General features: G+C 40.5%; 1 protein-coding gene across 1 annotated transcript in view; it reads right to left on the minus strand.

Annotated features, from left to right (window-relative positions):
• LOC122130414 (fucolectin-like) overlaps positions 1–25,725 on the minus strand; it is a 66,713-nt gene extending 40,988 nt beyond the window's left edge. The window contains exon 1 of the mRNA XM_042705150.1: positions 25,649–25,725. Coding sequence (XP_042561084.1) covers positions 25,649–25,725 — 77 coding nt within the window. The remainder of the gene's footprint in view (positions 1–25,648) is intronic.
• Between the last annotated feature and the right edge of the window lie 2 nt (positions 25,726–25,727).

Raw genomic sequence — 25,727 nt, forward strand, 5'->3', positions numbered from 1 at the left:
TGGCAGCAGTTCAAAATAGTTTGTTTATTGCCATGCAATGAAAAATACCTTTTCACAAACTTTTTCACAAGTTCAGTGGGTACATTTTCCAAAAGAATGCTTTAATTCTGAAAAATAAAGTTGGTCCCACACAAAACTCACTCAATGTCTTTTAATATTTTTTCTTAGATATGTAGGCTACATAGAAAATGCATGAATAATAACTGAGATACCCCATTATGTTGTGAACAGTAGGCCTACGTGTGCTGTTGGCAAAATCGATGTCTATGTCTGACCTGGGCTGGGCACATGTTCAGGATAAAAAGCGTGTGCGTGCACGAGCATTACGGTCGCGCGCAAAGTGTCCCGGTTTTAGGTCTGGGAAATCTGGTCACCCTACGTTAACATTAATAGCGATTGAATTGCACTTGTAATCGCTAGCGGTAAATAAACGTTAATAACTTGAATGACTGATTAAGGATATATGTTACGCATCACAAACACACGTAATCGATGGGTTTTGGGGGGAATGAGGTAATTGGTTAGCTTGAATTACAGTATCTTAGGCAGGCTAATTCACCTAGCTCGCTATTGAGTGATTGGGCTGGTTAGCTCAAGCAGTATCTTATGTGAGCTAATTTACCTAGCTAGCTAGCTAGCAATTGAATTACACTCGTTTCGGTACAATCGCAAGCGGTAAATAAACGTAAATAACTTGAATGACTGATAAATGATATATGTTACACATCACAAACACACACAATCGATGGGTTTTGGGGGAAATTAGGTAATTGGTTAGCTTAAATTACAGTATCTTAGGCGAGCTAATTGCCCTAGCCAGCTATACCGGAATTAACAGTGCTAGCTTTGTGTTTGGTCATATAGCTTCGTAAAAGTTCGGTTAACAAGTCACTTGTGTGTTTAGTTGTATGACTTCGTAAAAGTTCGATTAACAAGTCAATTGAGCATTAAGCCACCTGACTATAATGGGTCAATTCATATCAGCATGCTAACGTTATACTTATTAGCAGCGAGGCTAGCTAGCTACTATGTGTTCCAATGGATTGTTGGTCTAAGCGTTAGCAGCAACCTAACAATGGAGAGCTTCAGTTAAGACCTACAACATTCGTGTACCAGAACTAACCGAGTCAATGTAGACATATAAAACATATATAAAGTCGTGTAGATAGCTTTATTCACATAAGCTGTATAACTTCACAAAAATAATAATAATTTAAAGAAAACCGATCGTTTGAATGTCAGGCGATCAACAGAACTTCTCAAATAAAAAGTAAAGGTCCTAATGAAACGGAGTAAAGTGACGACTTCCGGTTTCAATACAGATTCTTTAGGAAATACGTTTTCCCTGCCGACAGGCATATCTGGTGGACGTATTCAGAGTTCTCAATAGCCTCAACCTCTCTGTCCAATGACGCTACCCATCCATCCTCGAAGTTAGTGACAAAATCACTACGTTCACGAAAAAGGCTGAACTATGGACACGTCGACTGTTAGATGGAGTGACAGACATGTTCCCTCAACTCACTGAATATCTCAACGCAAACAACCTGCCAGTGACTGTAGTGAAAGTGAAAGTCCATCGCACCGAGATAGGACAAACTATGTGCTGAGTGAAAGGCACACCCTTCTCATTGATCACACACACACACACACCACCACTGAAAAAAGTTAATCATATTTTTTGTACAGAGATTTGTACGGAATGTCAGTCAGGGATACAAGTTTTAGATAACATTAGGTTGTTATTTCGTGTTTGTCAATGTCTTTGTTAAAAATAAATCTTCAGAAACATCTCCATTGGAAAACCCTACAATCTGAGTTTTATCGGAAAACCCTACAATCTGCTTTGATCAAATGTTTTATTATTAACATTATTTAGCTTCTCAGCACATTTTACAAAAAGATAATTTAAAAATCTATTCTACATACTGTCAAGTAATGTCAAATGTAATGCAATGACTATCTAAAACTCTTGTGATATTACTACTATATGATTTTAGAGTAAAAGAGTCCAAAAGCATATACAATTACAAATAGCTACAAGCCTATATGGTTTAATTTGGGATGCGATTATGAGTCCTCGGAAATGTTTCTGCCCTTTGAGGGGTCCCTGGCCCCATAAAGTTTGAGAACCCCTGCTTTACGGTGCCAGTGTGGTTAGTAGGTCATTGCCTGTTTATTTATCTGTGTGTTTTTACAAGTGTTTGTAAAATACACCTTTTTCAACCACAAATAAGAGATACATAACAGCGACTTCACGCAGAGGCTCTGGCTTAGGGGCCCCCTGAGCTCATGGGCCCCTGGGCCTGGGCCCGGTTCGTTAATCCGTTCGTTAATCCATCCCTGCCTCCGTGTATGAAATGTGGCGTACAAATAAAGTTTGATTTTATTTGATTGTATAACTCGTTTTAATTTATGGTTCTCCAAGGGTTTTGCGTGTTGTGCAGGGTCACCAGCTGGTGCTGTGGGGTCAGTAGCTGGTGCTACGGGTGCTGGGTCGGCAGCGGGTGCTGCGGGTGGTGGGTCGAGAGATGATAAAGACAGAAAACACATGGCATGACAAAACAAACACAAGAAGCACAAGACGAAGTAAAACAAACAGGGCAAAGCACTTCTCGGGAACAAGGATTCACAAAACAAAGACAGAGCAGGATCCTGACAGTTACATCCTGCCACCCTTGCAATCCTTGTATAACTAAAAGTCAGCCAACCATAACTCAACTTAACTTATCAAGACTAAACATAAACAAAAAACACATACACAATGCCGAGCAGCCTGTCCCTCTCCTCCTATATAATACTAAGGCTTATGAGGTGGCAATATTAGCTACTGTTAAGTGTATTTACCATGTTGTGTTTGTATGTATTGCAGTGAAAAAATTCTCAGGGGGGGCAATTTTTTTGATAATGATTAAGGCGACCCATTCAGTAGGTACATTAAGTTAGCTGATTAACTCATACAGCAATACCTTTTTGTCCACTATTGGCAGCACACAACAGCACACAACCCTCTTGCTACATAGCTAGAGTAGCAAGTTACAGGTGGAAAGCTGTGGAAGAAAGTTGCATCCAGGAGCCTTCATAAGCAATCATGATGTGGCTCCACATTAAAATATCCCACTTTTTCATTATCCACGTGTCTCAAATGTTGTATGATGTAACATAGCTTAACAGGACACATGATATGTCCAGTAACATCATAAAGAAGGGGTAACATAAGTCAAAACCAACAATATTTATTGACTGATCTTGAAAGTATTGGCTTACAAAAGCAAAATAAGTCATCACATAATTTTTTTTTCAGTGTTAGTGCAAGAAGCGAACTGTGAAACACACTGTGAAACCTATGAAAAGTGACAGTGGTATATGAAATACAGACCGCGTTAGCCACTTCACGACCGTGATTTTCTTTCGTTCCAATTCTTGGATGTAGGATTTCCCTCCCTTTGTAGAAACATGTTGAATGGACACATTTGGTCTAGGAAGTCCTAATTGTTTTGTTGTCAATTTATCTTCATTAGTACGCCGACTAAAAAGGAGTTTCTGTCAAAGAGCGAATCGAGTTATTGCACTGAACAGGGCAGCCATCTTGACAGAATATGCCTCCGTCGAAGCTGTATGACGTTCGTATAGGCTTTTACGTCCACTACTTATGACACGACATGGAGGGGCGAGCCCTCCCGGAAGCCATAGAGAATGCATTGAGAGCTCTGTTTTATGAAAAAAAATGGATTTAACATGGGAGTCAATGGGAGAGGTCTGGGGCGATTTTCATTTCGCCCCAAATCGCCCCAGAAGGGGCAGGGCCATTTGAAGCACGACTTTAGGCTGACTGAACGACTGTTACCTGATTCGACAATGACATACAGAGGCAGATCAGACGGTCTAGTGGTAGAATCCGACAGAAAAAATAATTATTATATTTAAATTTACATGTCATTTACGCGACTTACAAGGATATTGCGTTTATACATCAGGAGTTTTTTTTTTTTTTTTTAGGCAGTGCGTCGCCCCAATCGCCCTTATGGACAAGCCGCCCCTGATGTATTGTATACATTTACCACATGTATGCATCCTTATCCTGATACGTGTATGAATTAATCTAGCATGTTTCTGATTCTCTCCCCTCCCCTTCTCCTCACTTCCCTTAGTTTTTGATAATAAAGCTAATTAAATACTTTGTTTCACTCATTTGACTACAAGGAGAAAGTTAGTGCCAAAACAGCAAGGAGACAATCTACAAGACTAATGAAACACCATGACAAATGTAAAGACCATGTTACCTTGACCCCATTTAACAACTGAATGGCTGAATGAAGACATTTCTGTTGCCATTTACGTTTTTTATGTAATAAACTTTAGCCGATTTTAGCATGATAGCTCACCTTAACTACGTTATATGCCGTTTCATAGGCAATGAAGAAACACTATCAACCAGTCTGGAAAGAGCGAGCCTTTAATATATCTGGATAGGAGCAGGCACCAAAGTGGGGTAGAGGGGAAATGAGCATATCTACAGGCTGATGTGTAGGCCTACTCTGGTGTTCCCCATAACTCACTATGATAACAGTATACTAATCTGGGTTTATATTGAAACTAGTGGGTATTAAATGGGTATGGGTTAAACACTCACCCACCTCTGTAAATTGGTCTTTACCAGTTAGTCCGCCCCGCACCACCTCCGCCACACACACCTTGCTTCCTCCCCCACTTTAACAACCACGAGCCACCACTGCTCTGAAAGCAGTTGGAGCAGTTTAATTCCTTAGATTCCTAAAAGAGTGGATTGTCTCTTTGCAGCTGTTTTTAATTATGGGGTTGAGTTTTGTGTGCTGGTAGTTTCAGCTGACATTCCAGATGGATTGTTTGAAGCTGTTCGAACTCAGACATGAACTTGGATACAGTTCAAACACAAACAAGCAGTACCTCCAGGACTTCGCAAATTTTCTTTGCAACATCATTTGGGCTTAAAACCTCCCCCTTTGCCCTCCTCAAATTCATAATTTTACCTCACACAGGAAATAATGACAAAATTGTGTTGAACAAACTATACAAGAACACACATATATTGACATGTCTATCATTATATAACATTACATTAGTCTGCATGACCTCTGCTGGGACATTGGGGCACACATATCACATAATTGTGCATTCTTTCTGTCTTCAAAATACTTTCATTAATCAATACATTTGATGTGGGTATGAGAATAATCTGTTGATGTATTCTTGTGTGTTCTATTAAACAAAGTATGTGTGCACATGTGGTTTGAAGACACGTTCACGTTAATGTTTCTGTTATAGTATTATAGTCTTATCGCTCCACACTTTTTGCAATAGGATGATGCATATATCCTTACCATAGCCTATTGTATTTAAGATGATCAGCCATTGCATGCTTTTGTGTTTATACAGGAGTCATGGCTTTTTCCACATCTGTCATCCATAGCCAATAACGTAGCCAGACAGAGCATATTCAGTTTGTTTGTCACTACTACAACTATTTGCGGATTTATTGACGTGTTGGTTCATGAGAGATTTGTCAATTTTAACAAGCAAGCTTGTGGTAGATGGCAAGCTTGTAACACGTAGCCCTACAAAACATATTCAGTGTGTCACTAACTTGTTTAATATTTCTACCGATTGTTATTTTAAACGTTAGAAGCAGGAGGCACCAAGCTTAGTAGGGAATGGGCATTAGCTAGCTAACTAACGTGAGCCAATTCACTTTTTGAGCCATTTTGTCAAGTGTCAGCAAGTTTAGAGGAGAATCCAACTGTCTACTACATCTTGGGTTTAACTTAAGGCCGATATATGGTTCTGCTACTGCGGCTGCGGCTGGCCACGCAGTTGTGTCGATGGACTCGTTTTAATTTATGGTTCTCCAAGGGTTTTGCGTGTTGTGCAGGGTCAGCAGCTGGTGCTGTGGGGTCAGTAGCTGGTGCTACGGGTGCTGGGTCGGCAGCGGGTGCTGCGGGTGGTGGGTCGAGAGATGATAAAGACAGAAAACACATGGCATGACAAAACAAACACAAGAAGCACAAGACAAAGTAAAACAAACAGGGCAAAGCACTTCTCGGGAACAAGGAATCACAAAACAAAGACAGAGCAGGATCCTGACAGTAACATCCTGCCACCCTTGCAATCCTTGCTCTCAAGTGTCACGCATTGAGCGTGACAGTCACTCATTTCGGTCTTTAGTCACGCACTCCCGCCACACATCGTATTTCTCACGCTGAAAAAAAACTCTAGGCTATTTAATGTGCCGCAGCACGCAAACATGACCTGGCCGCGCTGCCCTCACCATGGAGGAATCAAGCACGTGTCCCCGAATCCCCTGGAGTTCTGCCGTGAGGTGCCACTTATCAGCCAATCAAAAAAAAGAAATGGGCTACACAATAGCCAATCAGAAAAAAAATGTATCTTTTGTATCTGTTGTATCTGGGTAAGATTTAATCCAGCAACCAATGAAAATAAAGCATCCTGGAATTGCGCGCGATTGATCTTCCGAAAGTTTTCATTCACCTGAGGAAACCACTGGAGCTCCGAGCATCAGTCTTCTACAAAGAGTAAGTCGTCTCCTGTTTTAATGTTACAACAAATTCACAATGGTTTGACACAAGCAATGACAACTTGACTGCATTTAGAGAATATTTCCCAGATAATTAGCATCAGTTTTTAATGAGTGTTTGTAGCCAACACAGTTTTAGGCTACAGCCTGCCTTTTCACTATAGATTTGACTCCGAACTTCATTAATAGGCTATAAAAAAAATCCAAGTAGGCCAATTAAAAATATATATAGCCTATAATTCGAACGAATATTAGGCAGCCCTTAATATTCAATGATGTTATGGGCATTATTTTTTGTAAATGTGTTTGCGTGAACATTCTATTCAGATTCCGAGGCTTCTTCAGTTGTGAATGCGAGCTCATTAAGCATAATAGCATGTTATGAATATCCTGGCCATGGATGCATTAATCATTGCATTAATCATTGCATCTGTCTTTCAAAGATGTCAGGTAAAAAAGAAATTATTATTACCAACAACAAAACACTAATAATAATATGGGGGGGGGGGGGGGGGGGGTATGTAGGCATACGGCAGGGGGGGGGGGGGGGGGCCGGGGGGGTGGCATGTCACTCTTGCCTGTCTTCAAAACTGGAGAGCCCTGCTAAAAGTCAGCCAACCATAACTCAACTTAACTCATCAAAACTAAACATAAACAAAAAACCCATACACAATGCCGAGCAGCCTGTCCCTCTCCTTCTATATCATATAATACTAAGGCTTATGAAGTGGCAAATTTAGCTACTGTTAATTGTATGTATGTACGTAACATAAGATGTATGTATCATGTTATGTTTGTATATATTGTATACATTTACCACATGTATGCATCCTTATCCTGATACGTGTATGAATTCATCTACCATGTTTCTGATTCTCTCCCCTCCCCTTCTCCTCACGTCCCTTAGTTTTTGATAATGAAGCTAATTAAATACTTTGTTTCACTCATTTTACTACAAGAAGAAACTTAGTGTCAAAACAGCAAGGAGACCATCTACAAAACTACAATAAAACAACATGACAAATGTAAAGACCATGTTACCTTGACCCCATTTAACAACTGAATGGCTGAATGAAGACATTTCTGTTGCCATTTACGTTTTTTATGTAATAAACTTTAGCCGATTTTAGCATGATAGCTCACCTTAACTACGTTATATGCCGTTTCATAGGCAATGAAGAAACACTATCAACCAGTCTGGAAAGAGCGAGCCTTTAATATATCTGGATAGGAGCAGGCACCAAAGTGGGGTAGAGGGGAAATGAGCATATCTACAGGCTGATGTGTAGGCCTACTCTGGTGTTCCCCATAACTCACTATGATAACAGTATACTAATCTGGGTTTATATTGAAACTAGTGGGTATTAAATGGGTATGGGTTAAACACTCACCCACCTCTGTAAATTGGTCTTTACCAGTTAGTCCGCCCCGCACCACCTCCGCCACACACACCTTGCTTCCTCCCCCACTTTAACAACCACGAGCCACCACTGCTCTGAAAGCAGTTGGAGCAGTTTAATTCCTTAGATTCCTAAAAGAGTGGATTGTCTCTTTGCAGCTGTTTTTAATTATGGGGTTGAGTTTTGTGTGCTGGTAGTTTCAGCTGACATTCCAGATGGATTGTTTGAAGCTGTTCGAACTCAGACATGAACTTGGATACAGTTCAAACACAAACAAGCAGTACCTCCAGGACTTCGCAAATTTTCTTTGCAACATCATTTGGGCTTAAAACCTCCCCCTTTGCCCTCCTCAAATTCATAATTTTACCTCACACAGGAAATAATGACAAAATTGTGTTGAACAAACTATACAAGAACACACATATATTGACATGTCTATCATTATATAACATTACATTAGTCTGCATGACCTCTGCTGGGACATTGGGGCACACATATCACATAATTGTGCATTCTTTCTGTCTTCAAAATACTTTCATTAATCAATACATTTGATGTGGGTATGAGAATAATCTGTTGATGTATTCTTGTGTGTTCTATTAAACAAAGTATGTGTGCACATGTGGTTTGAAGACACGTTCACGTTAATGTTTCTGTTATAGTATTATAGTCTTATCGCTCCACACTTTTTGCAATAGGATGATGCATATATCCTTACCATAGCCTATTGTATTTAAGATGATCAGCCATTGCATGCTTTTGTGTTTATACAGGAGTCATGGCTTTTTCCACATCTGTCATCCATAGCCAATAACGTAGCCAGACAGAGCATATTCAGTTTGTTTGTCACTACTACAACTATTTGCGGATTTATTGACGTGTTGGTTCATGAGAGATTTGTCAATTTTAACAAGCAAGCTTGTGGTAGATGGCAAGCTTGTAACACGTAGCCCTACAAAACATATTCAGTGTGTCACTAACTTGTTTAATATTTCTACCGATTGTTATTTTAAACGTTAGAAGCAGGAGGCACCAAGCTTAGTAGGGAATGGGCATTAGCTAGCTAACTAACGTGAGCCAATTCACTTTTTGAGCCATTTTGTCAAGTGTCAGCAAGTTTAGAGGAGAATCCAACTGTCTACTACATCTTGGGTTTAACTTAAGGCCGATATATGGTTCTGCTACTGCGGCTGCGGCTGGCCACGCAGTTGTGTCGATGGACTCGTTTTAATTTATGGTTCTCCAAGGGTTTTGCGTGTTGTGCAGGGTCAGCAGCTGGTGCTGTGGGGTCAGTAGCTGGTGCTACGGGTGCTGGGTCGGCAGCGGGTGCTGCGGGTGGTGGGTCGAGAGATGATAAAGACAGAAAACACATGGCATGACAAAACAAACACAAGAAGCACAAGACAAAGTAAAACAAACAGGGCAAAGCACTTCTCGGGAACAAGGAATCACAAAACAAAGACAGAGCAGGATCCTGACAGTAACATCCTGCCACCCTTGCAATCCTTGCTCTCAAGTGTCACGCATTGAGCGTGACAGTCACTCATTTCGGTCTTTAGTCACGCACTCCCGCCACACATCGTATTTCTCACGCTGAAAAAAAACTCTAGGCTATTTAATGTGCCGCAGCACGCAAACATGACCTGGCCGCGCTGCCCTCACCATGGAGGAATCAAGCACGTGTCCCCGAATCCCCTGGAGTTCTGCCGTGAGGTGCCACTTATCAGCCAATCAAAAAAAAGAAATGGGCTACACAATAGCCAATCAGAAAAAAATGTATCTTTTGTATCTGTTGTATCTGGGTAAGATTTAATCCAGCAACCAATGAAAATAAAGCATCCTGGAATTGCGCGCGATTGATCTTCCGAAAGTTTTCATTCACCTGAGGAAACCACTGGAGCTCCGAGCATCAGTCTTCTACAAAGAGTAAGTCGTCTCCTGTTTTAATGTTACAACAAATTCACAATGGTTTGACACAAGCAATGACAACTTGACTGCATTTAGAGAATATTTCCCAGATAATTAGCATCAGTTTTTAATGAGTGTTTGTAGCCAACACAGTTTTAGGCTACAGCCTGCCTTTTCACTATAGATTTGACTCCGAACTTCATTAATAGGCTATAAAAAAAATCCAAGTAGGCCAATTAAAAATATATATAGCCTATAATTCGAACGAATATTAGGCAGCCCTTAATATTCAATGATGTTATGGGCATTATTTTTTGTAAATGTGTTTGCGTGAACATTCTATTCAGATTCCGAGGCTTCTTCAGTTGTGAATGCGAGCTCATTAAGCATAATAGCATGTTATGAATATCCTGGCCATGGATGCATTAATCATTGCATTAATCATTGCATCTGTCTTTCAAAGATGTCAGGTAAAAAAGAAATTATTATTACCAACAACAAAACACTAATAATAATATGGGGGGGGGGGGGGGGGGGTATGTAGGCATACGGCAGGGGCGGGGCGGGCGGGCCAGGGGCGTGGCATGTCACTCTTGCCTGTCTTCAAAACTGGAGAGCCCTGCTAAAAGTCAGCCAACCATAACTCAACTTAACTCATCAAAACTAAACATAAACAAAAAACCCATACACAATGCCGAGCAGCCTGTCCCTCTCCTTCTATATCATATAATACTAAGGCTTATGAAGTGGCAAATTTAGCTACTGTTAATTGTATGTATGTACGTAACATAAGATGTATGTATCATGTTATGTTTGTATATATTGTATACATTTACCACATGTATGCATCCTTATCCTGATACGTGTATGAATTCATCTACCATGTTTCTGATTCTCTCCCCTCCCCTTCTCCTCACGTCCCTTAGTTTTTGATAATGAAGCTAATTAAATACTTTGTTTCACTCATTTTACTACAAGAAGAAACTTAGTGTCAAAACAGCAAGGAGACCATCTACAAAACTACAATAAAACAACATGACAAATGTAAAGACCATGTTACCTTGACCCCATTTAACAACTGAATGGCTGAATGAAGACATTTCTGTTGCCATTTACGTTTTTTATGTAATAAACTTTAGCCGATTTTAGCATGATAGCTCACCTTAACTACGTTATATGCCGTTTCATAGGCAATGAAGAAACACTATCAACCAGTCTGGAAAGAGCGAGCCTTTAATATATCTGGATAGGAGCAGGCACCAAAGTGGGGTAGAGGGGAAATGAGCATATCTACAGGCTGATGTGTAGGCCTACTCTGGTGTTCCCCATAACTCACTATGATAACAGTATACTAATCTGGGTTTATATTGAAACTAGTGGGTATTAAATGGGTATGGGTTAAACACTCACCCACCTCTGTAAATTGGTCTTTACCAGTTAGTCCGCCCCGCACCACCTCCGCCACACACACCTTGCTTCCTCCCCCACTTTAACAACCACGAGCCACCACTGCTCTGAAAGCAGTTGGAGCAGTTTAATTCCTTAGACTCCTAAAAGAGTGGATTGTCTCTTTGCAGCTGTTTTTAATTATGGGGTTGAGTTTTGTGTGCTGGTAGTTTCAGCTGACATTCCAGATGGATTGTTTGAAGCTGTTCGAACTCAGACATGAACTTGGATACAGTTCAAACACAAACAAGCAGTACCTCCAGGACTTCGCAAATTTTCTTTGCAACATCATTTGGGCTTAAAACCTCCCCCTTTGCCCTCCTCAAATTCATAATTTTACCTCACACAGGAAATAATGACAAAATTGTGTTGAACAACCTATACAAGAACACACATGTATTGACATGTCTATCATTATATAACAATACATTAGTCTGCATGACCTCTGCTGGGACATTGGGGCACACATATCACATAATTGTGCATTCTTTCTGTCTTCAAAATACTTTCATTAATCAATACATTTGATGTGGGTATGAGAATAATCTGTTGATGTATTCTTGTGTGTTCTATTAAACAAAGTATGTGTGCACATGTGGTTTGAAGACACGTTCACGTTAATGTTTCTGTTATAGTATTATAGTCTTATCGCTCCACACTTTTTGCAATAGGATGATGCATATATCCTTACCATAGCCTATTGTATTTAAGATGATCAGCCATTGCATGCTTTTGTGTTTATACAGGAGTCATGGCTTTTTCCACATCTGTCATCCATAACCAATAACGTAGCCAGACAGAGCATATTCAGTTTGTTTGTCACTACTACAACTATTTGCGGATTTATTGACGTGTTGGTTCATGAGAGATTTGTCAATTTTAACAAGCAAGCTTGTGGTAGATGGCAAGCTTGTAACACGTAGCCCTACAAAACATATTCAGTGTGTCACTAACTTGTTTAATATTTCTACCGATTGTTATTTTAAACGTTAGAAGCAGGAGGCACCAAGCTTAGTAGGGACTGGGCATTAGCTAGCTAACTAACGTGAGCCAATTCACTTTTTGAGCCATTTTGTCAAGTGTCAGCAAGTTTAGAGGAGAATCCAACTGTCTACTACATCTTGGGTTTAACTTAAGGCCGATATATGGTTCTGCTACTGCGGCTGCGGCTGGCCACGCAGTTGTGTCGATGGACTCGTTTTAATTTATGGTTCTCCAAGGGTTTTGCGTGTTGTGCAGGGTCAGCAGCTGGTGCTGTGGGGTCAGTAGCTGGTGCTACGGGTGCTGGGTCGGCAGCGGGTGCTGCGGGTGGTGGGTCGAGAGATGATAAAGACAGAAAACACATGGCATGACAAAACAAACACAAGAAGCACAAGACAAAGTAAAACAAACAGGGCAAAGCACTTCTCGGGAACAAGGAATCACAAAACAAAGACAGAGCAGGATCCTGACAGTAACATCCTGCCACCCTTGCAATCCTTGCTCTCAAGTGTCACGCATTGAGCGTGACAGTCACTCATTTCGGTCTTTAGTCACGCACTCCCGCCACACATCGTATTATTTTCTTCACTATAGATTTGACTCCGAACTTCATTAATAGGCTATAAAAAAATCCAAGTAGGCCAATTAAAAATATATATAGCCTATAATTCGAACGAATATTAGGCAGCCCTTAATATTCAATGATGTTATGGGCATTATTTTTTGTAAATGTGTTTGCGTGAACATTCTATTCAGATTCCGAGGCTTCTTCAGTTGTGAATGCGAGCTCATTAAGCATAATAGCATGTTATGAATATCCTGGCCATGGATGCATTAATCATTGCATTAATCATTGCATCTGTCTTTCAAAGATGTCAGGTAAAAAAGAAATTATTATTACCAACAACAAAACACTAATAATAATATGGGGGGGGGGGGGTGGTATGTAGGCATACGGCAGGGGCGGGGCGGGCCCGGGGCGTGGCCTGTCACTCTTGCCTGTCTTCAAAACTGGAGAGCCCTGCTAAAAGTCAGCCAACCATAACTCAACTTAACTCATCAAAACTAAACATAAACAAAAAACCCATACACAATGCCGAGCAGCCTGTCCCTCTCCTTCTATATCATATAATACTAAGGCTTATGAAGTGGCAAATTTAGCTACTGTTAATTGTATGTATGTACGTAACATAAGATGTATGTATCATGTTATGTTTGTATATATTGTATACATTTACCACATGTATGCATCCTTATCCTGATACGTGTATGAATTCATCTACCATGTTTCTGATTCTCTCCCCTCCCCTTCTCCTCACGTCCCTTAGTTTTTGATAATGAAGCTAATTAAATACTTTGTTTCACTCATTTTACTACAAGAAGAAACTTAGTGTCAAAACAGCAAGGAGACCATCTACAAAACTACAATAAAACAACATGACAAATGTAAAGACCATGTTACCTTGACCCCATTTAACAACTGAATGGCTGAATGAAGACATTTCTGTTGCCATTTACGTTTTTTATGTAATAAACTTTAGCCGATTTTAGCATGATAGCTCACCTTAACTACGTTATATGCCGTTTCATAGGCAATGAAGAAACACTATCAACCAGTCTGGAAAGAGCGAGCCTTTAATATATCTGGATAGGAGCAGGCACCAAAGTGGGGTAGAGGGGAAATGAGCATATCTACAGGCTGATGTGTAGGCCTACTCTGGTGTTCCCCATAACTCACTATGATAACAGTATACTAATCTGGGTTTATATTGAAACTAGTGGGTATTAAATGGGTATGGGTTAAACACTCACCCACCTCTGTAAATTGGTCTTTACCAGTTAGTCCGCCCCGCACCACCTCCGCCACACACACCTTGCTTCCTCCCCCACTTTAACAACCACGAGCCACCACTGCTCTGAAAGCAGTTGGAGCAGTTTAATTCCTTAGACTCCTAAAAGAGTGGATTGTCTCTTTGCAGCTGTTTTTAATTATGGGGTTGAGTTTTGTGTGCTGGTAGTTTCAGCTGACATTCCAGATGGATTGTTTGAAGCTGTTCGAACTCAGACATGAACTTGGATACAGTTCAAATACAAACAAGCAGTACCTCCAGGACTTCGCAAATTTTCTTTGCAACATCATTTGGGCTTAAAACCTCCCCCTTTGCCCTCCTCAAATTCATAATTTTACCTCACACAGGAAATAATGACAAAATTGTGTTGAACAAACTATACAAGAACACACATATATTGACATGTCTATCATTATATAACATTACATTAGTCTGCATGACCTCTGCTGGGACATTGGGGCACACATATCACATAATTGTGCATTCTTTCTGTCTTCAAAATACTTTCATTAATCAATACATTTGATGTGGGTATGAGAATAATCTGTTGATGTATTCTTGTGTGTTCTATTAAACAAAGTATGTGTGCACATGTGGTTTGAAGACACGTTCACGTTAATGTTTCTGTTATAGTATTATAGTCTTATCGCTCCACACTTTTTGCAATAGGATGATGCATATATCCTTACCATAGCCTATTGTATTTAAGATGATCAGCCATTGCATGCTTTTGTGTTTATACAGGAGTCATGGCTTTTTCCACATCTGTCATCCATAACCAATAACGTAGCCAGACAGAGCATATTCAGTTTGTTTGTCACTACTACAACTATTTGCGGATTTATTGACGTGTTGGTTCATGAGAGATTTGTCAATTTTAACAAGCAAGCTTGTGGTAGATGGCAAGCTTGTAACACGTAGCCCTACAAAACATATTCAGTGTGTCACTAACTTGTTTAATATTTCTACCGATTGTTATTTTAAACGTTAGAAGCAGGAGGCACCAAGCTTAGTAGGGACTGGGCATTAGCTAGCTAACTAACGTGAGCCAATTCACTTTTTGAGCCATTTTGTCAAGTGTCAGCAAGTTTAGAGGAGAATCCAACTGTCTACTACATCTTGGGTTTAACTTAAGGCCGATATATGGTTCTGCTACTGCGGCTGCGGCTGGCCACGCAGTTGTGTCGATGGACTCGTTTTAATTTATGGTTCTCCAAGGGTTTTGCGTGTTGTGCAGGGTCAGCAGCTGGTGCTGTGGGGTCAGTAGCTGGTGCTACGGGTGCTGGGTCGGCAGCGGGTGCTGCGGGTGGTGGGTCGAGAGATGATAAAGACAGAAAACACATGGCATGACAAAACAAACACAAGAAGCACAAGACAAAGTAAAACAAACAGGGCAAAGCACTTCTCGGGAACAAGGAATCACAAAACAAAGACAGAGCAGGATCCTGACAGTAACATCCTGCCACCCTTGCAATCCTTGCTCTCAAGTGTCACGCATTGAGCGTGACAGTCACTCATTTCGGTCTTTAGTCACGCACTCCCGCCACACATCGTATTTCTCACGCTGAAAAAAAACTCTAGGCTATTTAATGTGCCGCAGCACGCAAACATGACCTGGCCGCGCTGCCCTCACCATGGAGGAATCAAGCACGTGTCCCCGAATCCCCTGGAGTTCTGCCGTGAGGTGCCACTTATCAGCCAATCAAAAAAAAGAAATGGGCTACACAATAGCCAATCAGAAAAAAAATGTATCTTTTGTATCTATTGTATCTGGGTAAGATTTAATCCAGCAACCAATGAAAATAAAGCATCCTGGAATTGCGCGCGATTGATCTTCCGAAAGTTTTCGTTCACCTGAGGAAACCACTGGAGCTCCGAGCATCAGTCTTCTACAAAGAGTAAGTCGTCTCCTGTTTTAATGTTACAACAAATTCACAATGGTTTGACACAAGCAATGACAACTTGACTGCATTTAGAGAATATTTCCCAGATAATTAGCATCAGTTTTTAATGAGTGTTTGTAGCCAACACAGTTTTAGGCTACAGCCTGCCTTTTCACTATAGATTTGACTCCGAACTTCATTAATAGGCTATAAAAAAATCCAAGTAGGCCTATTAAAAATATATATAGCCTATAATTCGAACGAATATTAGGCAGCCCTTAATATTCAATGATGTTATGGGCATTATTTTTTGTAAATGTGTTTGCGTGAACATTCTATTCAGATTCCGAGGCTTCTTCAGTTGTGAATGCGAGCTCATTAGGCATAATAGCATGTTATGAATATCCTGGCCATGGATGCATTAATCATTGCATCTGTCTTTCAAAGATGTCAGGTAAAAAAGAAATTATTATTACCAACAACAAAACACTAATAATAATATGGGGGGGGGGTGGTATGTAGGCATACGGCAGGGGCGGGGCGGGCGGAATGTTGTCACTAATTTGTTTAATATTTCTACCGATTGTTATTTTAAACGTTAGAAGCAGGAGGCACCAAGCTTAGTAGGGACTGGGCATTAGCTAGCTAACTAACGTGAGCCAATTCACTTTTTGAGCCATTTTGTCAAGTGTCAGCAAGTTTAGAGGAGAATCCAACTGTCTACTACATCTTGGGTTTAACTTAAGACCGATATATGGTTCTGCGGCTGCGGCTGGCCACGCAGTTGTGTCGATGGACTCGTTTTAATTTATGGTTCTCCAAGGGTTTTGCGTGTTGTGCAGGGTCAGCAGCTGGTGCTGTGGGGTCAGTAGCTGGTGCTACGGGTGCTGGGTCGGCAGCGGGTGCTGCGGGTGGTGGGTCGAGAGATGATAAAGACAGAAAACACATGGCATGACAAAACAAACACAAGAAGCACAAGACAAAGTAAAACAAACAGGGCAAAGCACTTCTCGGGAACAAGGAATCACAAAACAAAGACAGAGCAGGATCCTGACAGTAACATCCTGCCACCCTTGCAATCCTTGCTCTCAAGTGTCACGCATTGAGCGTGACAGTCACTCATTTCGGTCTTTAGTCACGCACTCCCGCCACACATCGTATTTCTCACGCTGAAAAAAAACTCTAGGCTATTTAATGTGCCGCAGCACGCAAACATGACCTGGCCGCGCTGCCCTCACCATGGAGGAATCAAGCACGTGTCCCCGAATCCCCTGGAGTTCTGCCGTGAGGTGCCACTTATCAGCCAATCAAAAAAAAGAAATGGGCTACACAATAGCCAATCAGAAAAAAAATGTATCTTTTGTATCTGTTGTATCTGGGTAAGATTTAATCCAGCAACCAATGAAAATAAAGCATCCTGGAATTGCGCGCGATTGATCTTCCGAAAGTTTTCGTTCACCTGAGGAAACCACTGGAGCTCCGAGCATCAGTCTTCTACAAAGAGTAAGTCGTCTCCTGTTTTAATGTTACAACAAATTCACAATGGTTTGACACAAGCAATGACAACTTGACTGCATTTAGAGAATATTTCCCAGATAATTAGCATCAGTTTTTAATGAGTGTTTGTAGCCAACACAGTTTTAGGCTACAGCCTGCCTTTTCACTATAGATTTGACTCCGAACTTCATTAATAGGCTATAAAAAAATCCAAGTAGGCCAATTAAAAATATATATAGCCTATAATTCGAACGAATATTAGGCAGCCCTTAATATTCAATGATGTTATGGGCATTATTTTTTGTAAATGTGTTTGCGTGAACATTCTATTCAGATTCCGAGGCTTCTTCAGTTGTGAATGCGAGCTCATTAGGCATAATAGCATGTTATGAATATCCTGGCCATGGATGCATTAATCATTGCATTAATCATTGCATCTGTCTTTCAAAGATGTCAGGTAAAAAAGAAATTATTATTACCAACAACAAAACACTAATAATAATATGGGGGGGGTGGTATGTAGGCATACGGCAGGGGCGGGGCGGGCGGAATGGGGGCGGGCCAGGGGCGTGGCATGTCACTCTTGCCTGTCTTCAAAACTGGAGAGCCCTGCTAAAAGTCAGCCAACCATAACTCAACTTAACTCATCAAAACTAAACATAAACAAAAAACCCATACACAATGCCGAGCAGCCTGTCCCTCTCCTTCTATATCATATAATACTAAGGCTTATGAAGTGGCAATATTAGCTACTGTTAATTGTATGTATGTACGTAACATAAGATGTATGTATCATGTTATGTTTGTATATATTGTATACATTTACCACATGTATGCATCCTTATCCTGATACGTGTATGAATTCATCTACCATGTTTCTGATTCTCTCCCCTCCCCTTCTCCTCACGTCCCTTAGTTTTTGATAATGAAGCTAATTAAATACTTTGTTTCACTCATTTTACTACAAGAAGAAACTTAGTGTCAAAACAGCAAGGAGACCATCTACAAAACTACAATAAAACAACATGACAAATGTAAAGACCATGTTACCTTGACCCCATTTAACAACTGAATGGCTGAATGAAGACATTTCTGTTGCCATTTACGTTTTTTATGTAATAAACTTTAGCCGATTTTAGCATGATAGCTCACCTTAACTACGTTATATGCCGTTTCATAGGCAATGAAGAAACACTATCAACCAGTCTGGAAAGAGCGAGCCTTTAATATATCTGGATAGGAGCAGGCACCAAAGTGGGGTAGAGGGGAAATGAGCATATCTACAGGCTGATGTGTAGGCCTACTCTGGTGTTCCCCATAACTCACTATGATAACAGTATACTAATCTGGGTTTATATTGAAACTAGTGGGTATTAAATGGGTATGGGTTAAACACTCACCCACCTCTGTAAATTGGTCTTTACCAGTTAGTCCGCCCCGCACCACCTCCGCCACACACACCTTGCTTCCTCCCCCACTTTAACAACCACGAGCCACCACTGCTCTGAAAGCAGTTGGAGCAGTTTAATTCCTTAGACTCCTAAAAGAGTGGATTGTCTCTTTGCAGCTGTTTTTAATTATGGGTTGAGTTTTGTGTGCTGGTAGTTTCAGCTGACATTCCAGATGGATTGTTTGAAGCTGTTCGAACTCAGACATGAACTTGGATACAGTTCAAATACAAACAAGCAGTACCTCCAGGACTTCGCAAATTTTCTTTGCAACATCATTTGGGCTTAAAACCTCCCCCTTTGCCCTCCTCAAATTCATAATTTTACCTCACACAGGAAATAATGACAAAATTGTGTTGAACAAACTATACAAGAACACACATATATTGACATGTCTATCATTATATAACATTACATTAGTCTGCATGACCTCTGCTGGGACATTGGGGCACACATATCACATAATTGTGCATTCTTTCTGTCTTCAAAATACTTTCATTAATCAATACATTTGATGTGGGTATGAGAATAATCTGTTGATGTATTCTTGTGTGTTCTATTAAACAAAGTATGTGTGCACATGTGGTTTGAAGACACGTTCACGTTAATGTTTCTGTTATAGTATTATAGTCTTATCGCTCCACACTTTTTGCAATAGGATGATGCATATATCCTTACCATAGCCTATTGTATTTAAGATGATCAGCCATTGCATGCTTTTGTGTTTATACAGGAGTCATGGCTTTTTCCACATCTGTCATCCATAACCAATAACGTAGCCAGACAGAACATATTCAGTTTGTTTGTCACTACTACAACTATTTGCGGATTTATTGACGTGTTGGTTCATGAGAGATTTGTCAATTTTAACAAGCAAGCTTGTGGTAGATGGCAAGCTTGTAACACGTAGCCCTACAAAACATATTCAGTGTGTCACTAACTTGTTTAATATTTCTACCGATTGTTATTTTAAACGTTAGAAGCAGGAGGCACCAAGCTTAGTAGGGACTGGGCATTAGCTAGCTAACTAACGTGAGCCAATTCACTTTTTGAGCCATTTTGTCAAGTGTCAGCAAGTTTAGAGGAGAATCCAACTGTCTACTACATCTTGGTTTAACTTAAGGCCGATATATGGTTCTGCTACTGCGGCTGCGGCTGGCCACGCAGTTGTGTCGATGGACTCGTTTTAATTTATGGTTCTCCAAGGGTTTTGCGTGTTGTGCAGGGTCAGCAGCTGGTGCTGTGGGGTCAGTAGCTGGTGCTACGGGTGCTGGGTCGGCAGCGGGTGCTGCGGGTGGTGGGTCGAGAGATGATAAAGACAGAAAACACATGGCATGACAAAACAAACACAAGAAGCACAAGACAAAGTAAAACAAACAGGGCAAAGCACTTCTCGGGAACAAGGAATCACAAAACAAAGACAGAGCAGGATCCTGACAGTAACATCCTGCCACCCTTGCAATCCTTGCTCTCAAGTGTCACGCATTGAGCGTGACAGTCACTCATTTCGGTCTTTAGTCACGCACTCCCGCCACACATCGTATTTCTCACGCTGAAAAAAAACTCTAGGCTATTTAATGTGCCGCAGCACGCAAACATGACCTGGCCGCGCTGCCCTCACCATGGAGGAATCAAGCACGTGTCCCCGAATCCCCTGGAGTTCTGCCGTGAGGTGCCACTTATCAGCCAATCAAAAAAAAGAAATGGGCTACACAATAGCCAATCAGAAAAAAAATGTATCTTTTGTATCTATTGTATCTGGGTAAGATTTAATCCAGCAACCAATGAAAATAAAGCATCCTGGAATTGCGCGCGATTGATCTTCCGAAAGTTTTCGTTCACCTGAGGAAACCACTGGAGCTCCGAGCATCAGTCTTCTACAAAGAGTAAGTCGTCTCCTGTTTTAATGTTACAACAAATTCACAATGGTTTGACACAAGCAATGACAACTTGACTGCATTTAGAGAATATTTCCCAGATAATTAGCATCAGTTTTTAATGAGTGTTTGTAGCCAACACAGTTTTAGGCTACAGCCTGCCTTTTCACTATAGATTTGACTCCGAACTTCATTAATAGGCTATAAAAAAATCCAAGTAGGCCTATTAAAAATATATATAGCCTATAATTCGAACGAATATTAGGCAGCCCTTAATATTCAATGATGTTATGGGCATTATTTTTTGTAAATGTGTTTGCGTGAACATTCTATTCAGATTCCGAGGCTTCTTCAGTTGTGAATGCGAGCTCATTAGGCATAATAGCATGTTATGAATATCCTGGCCATGGATGCATTAATCATTGCATCTGTCTTTCAAAGATGTCAGGTAAAAAAGAAATTATTATTACCAACAACAAAACACTAATAATAATATGGGGGGGGGTGGTATGTAGGCATACGGCAGGGGCGGGGCGGGCGGAATGTTGTCACTAATTTGTTTAATATTTCTACCGATTGTTATTTTAAACGTTAGAAGCAGGAGGCACCAAGCTTAGTAGGGACTGGGCATTAGCTAGCTAACTAACGTGAGCCAATTCACTTTTTTGAGCCATTTTGTCAAGTGTCAGCAAGTTTAGAGGAGAATCCAACTGTCTACTACATCTTGGGTTTAACTTAAGACCGATATATGGTTCTGCGGCTGCGGCTGGCCACGCAGTTGTGTCGATGGACTCGTTTTAATTTATGGTTCTCCAAGGGTTTTGCGTGTTGTGCAGGGTCAGCAGCTGGTGCTGTGGGGTCAGTAGCTGGTGCTACGGGTGCTGGGTCGGCAGCGGGTGCTGCGGGTGGTGGGTCGAGAGATGATAAAGACAGAAAACACATGGCATGACAAAACAAACACAAGAAGCACAAGACAAAGTAAAACAAACAGGGCAAAGCACTTCTCGGGAACAAGGAATCACAAAACAAAGACAGAGCAGGATCCTGACAGTAACATCCTGCCACCCTTGCAATCCTTGCTCTCAAGTGTCACGCATTGAGCGTGACAGTCACTCATTTCGGTCTTTAGTCACGCACTCCCGCCACACATCGTATTTCTCACGCTGAAAAAAAACTCTAGGCTATTTAATGTGCCGCAGCACGCAAACATGACCTGGCCGCGCTGCCCTCACCATGGAGGAATCAAGCACGTGTCCCCGAATCCCCTGGAGTTCTGCCGTGAGGTGCCACTTATCAGCCAATCAAAAAAAAGAAATGGGCTACACAATAGCCAATCAGAAAAAAAATGTATCTTTTGTATCTGTTGTATCTGGGTAAGATTTAATCCAGCAACAAATGAAAATAAAGCATCCTGGAATTGCGCGCGATTGATCTTCCGAAAGTTTTCGTTCACCTGAGGAAACCACTGGAGCTCCGAGCATCAGTCTTCTACAAAGAGGAAGTCGTCTCCTGTTTTAATGTTACAACAAATTCACAATGGTTTGACACAAGCAATGACAACTTGACTGCATTTAGAGAATATTTCCCAGATAATTAGCATCAGTTTTTAATGAGTGTTTGTAGCCAACACAGTTTTAGGCTACAGCCTGACTTTTCACTATAGATTTGACTCCGAACTTCATTAATAGGCTATAAAAAAATCCAAGTAGGCCTATTAAAAATATATATAGCCTATAATTCGAACGAATATTAGGCAGCCCTTAATATTCAATGATGTTATGGGCATTATTTTTTGTAAATGTGTTTGCGTGAACATTCTATTCAGATTCCGAGGCTTCTTCAGTTGTGAATGCGAGCTCATTAGGCATAATAGCATGTTATGAATATCCTGGACATGGATGCATTAATCATTGCATTAATCATTGCATCTGTCTTTCAAAGATGTCAGGTAAAAAAGAAATTATTATTACCAACAACAAAACACTAATAATAATATGGGGGGGGGGGGGGGGGGGGGGGGTGGTATGTAGGCATACGGCAGGGGCGGGGCGGGCGGAATGGGGGCGGGCCAGGGGCGTGGCATGTCACTCTTGCCTGTCTTCAAAACTGGAGAGCCCTGCTAAAAGTCAGCCAACCATAACTCAACTTAACTCATCAAAACTAAACATAAACAAAAAACCCATACACAATGCCGAGCAGCCTGTCCCTCTCCTTCTATATCATATAATACTAAGGCTTATGAAGTGGCAATATTAGCTACTGTTAATTGTATGTATGTACGTAACATAAGATGTATGTATCATGTTATGTTTGTATATATTGTATACATTTACCACATGTATGCATCCTTATCCTGATACGTGTATGAATTCATCTACCATGTTTCTGATTCTCTCCCCTCCCCTTCTCCTCATGTCCCTTAGTTTTTGATAATGAAGCTAATTAAATACTTTGTTTCACTCATTTTACTACAAGAAGAAACTTAGTGTCAAAACAGCAAGGAGACCATCTACAAAACTACAATAAAACAACATGACAAATGTAAAGACCATTTTACCTTGACCCCATTTAACAACTGAAGAGCTGAATGAAGACAATTATGTTGCCATTTACGTGTTGTTTTGTATGTAATAAACTTTAGCCAATTTTAGCATGATAGCTCACCTTATCTAACAAGTCTAGAATGGTAATACCTGTAGCTCGTGATAATAGGAGTATGTAACGTTATATGCCGTTTCATAGGCAATGAAGAAACACAATCAATCTTAAATGTCTGGAAAGAGTGAGCCTTAAATATATCTGGATAGGAGCAGGTGTCACAGGGGTACATTGGAGTAAAGAGCAGGTTGTGGTAGGAACTGTATGTGAGGGAAGCATAGGTGAGGGAAGCAATAGGGTGCCGCACTAGCCAGCACTCATGTAATCAGTCAATTCAATTCAGCTGGTTTATTTAGCCATAGCGAGCAGGAGCCTCAGAAATGGGGAGAGAGAAGAGAGTGTTGGAGGTTCCCCCGCCCTGGCTTTGCTGTTATTTGTTACAGGATCTCGGCGGAGTGCCGCGAGTTGCAGAGGAGAGTTTGGAAGCAGAGGGCCAAGGAACACTGTCTTTTTTTTTTTTTTTTTTTGGCATTTATTATTGCAATACAGTATATAAAAACATACAGACAAGAGCTCATCATATCAGTCATGAAACAAGATCAGATAAGTCATATCAGATAAATGAATAAATAATAATAATAGAAAAAAATACAAATAAATAATAAATAAAAAAAAACACAGGACAGATACATTTCATAAATTTCATAAATGTTATACATTTCATAAATTTCATACATTTTATACATCTCATATATTTCATAAATTTCATTTCATTACGACAAGGAAAGGGATTATATTATTCCACGTTGAAGAGTTCTCTGTACATTTTTATCGTTCTATTACTTTTGGTTGTGTTTATCATATCCAGTGTGTCAGTATATTGTGCAAATTCATGTGAGAATCTAGTAAAATTAGGAGTCACCTGTGCATATCTGCTTTTGTGTATATGGAATTTGCCAAATAATATAATCAAATTAGTTATGAATTCCAAATTGTTATTCTTATGAACAAAATAAGTGATGACACTTTTACAGTCAATTTTAACATTAATTTTAGTTTTACACAATATATATATCTTTCAATCGGAGTCCAAAAGGTAAGTGAGCATGAGCAGTGGTAGAACAGATGAGTTAAAGATTCAGAATCCCAATTGCAGAAGGAGCATTTATTTTCAATGTCTAAACATTTTGATAAATACAAATTTGTTACATATATATTGTGTAAAATTTTAATGTGCACTTGCTTAATTTTATTAGTAATAAAAAATGTGTATGGCAAAAGCCATGCTCTATGCCAGTCAATGTCATTAAAGATGCTATTCCAGAAAGCTTTCCCTCTGGGACTAATCTTCCTTTTTTCAAATAATGTGTTTATTATTACATTTAATATCCATAATGTCTATACCATTCACAAATAAGAGGATAGATAGTGTTCCTTGAGATTGGAGAGGAACACTGTCTTTGGGGAAAGCGAGAGTGGAGACGTGACGTCTCGAGGACGTCACTATGATAACAGTATACTAATCTGGGTTTATATTGAAACTATTGGGCATTAAATGGGTATGGGTTGAACACTCACCCACCTCTGTAAATTGGTCTTTACCAGTTAGTCTGCCCCACCCCGCCCCCGCACCACCTCCGCCACACACACCTTGCTTCCTCCCCCACTTTAACAACCACGAGCCACCACTGCTCTGAAAGCAGTTGGAGCAGTTTAATTCCTTAGACTCCTAAAAGAGTGGATTATCTCTTTGCAGCTGTTTTTAATTATGGGGTTGAGTTTTGTGTGCTGGTAGTTTCAGCTGACATTCCAGATGGATTGTTTGAAGCTGTTCGAACTCAGACATGAACTTGGATACAGTTCAAACACAAACAAGCAGTACCTGAAGGCCTTTATTGTAATTGTATTTGCATACACCAATTTTTCGAGCGCTGCTCCTGTTAGTGCCACGAGGGACAACATATAACACAACAATACAATGAGCTGAGTAAAACAAAGTGCAGTGGTATAGAGTTCAAGTACTCCCGCTGAGGTACATTGCAAATAAATAGAGAATAGAGATTCCATAAAAAAAAATGGAAGTGTTGCCCATTACATATCCAGCACAACAACACATTTGCTGTGTTTTGAGAGTGGTTTAAGTTATCCATCCTATGCGTTGTTTCCCTGGGCATTAGTCCAGCGGTGATCCATATACCTCCACTTCACATAGCGTCAGGTATTCTTTACGTCCAGGAATCACCACGGTAACATAACGTCCCTCCATCC

This window comes from Clupea harengus, unplaced genomic scaffold, assembly GCF_900700415.2.
Source record: "Clupea harengus unplaced genomic scaffold, Ch_v2.0.2, whole genome shotgun sequence".
NCBI classification, from domain to species: domain Eukaryota; kingdom Metazoa; phylum Chordata; class Actinopteri; order Clupeiformes; family Clupeidae; genus Clupea; species Clupea harengus.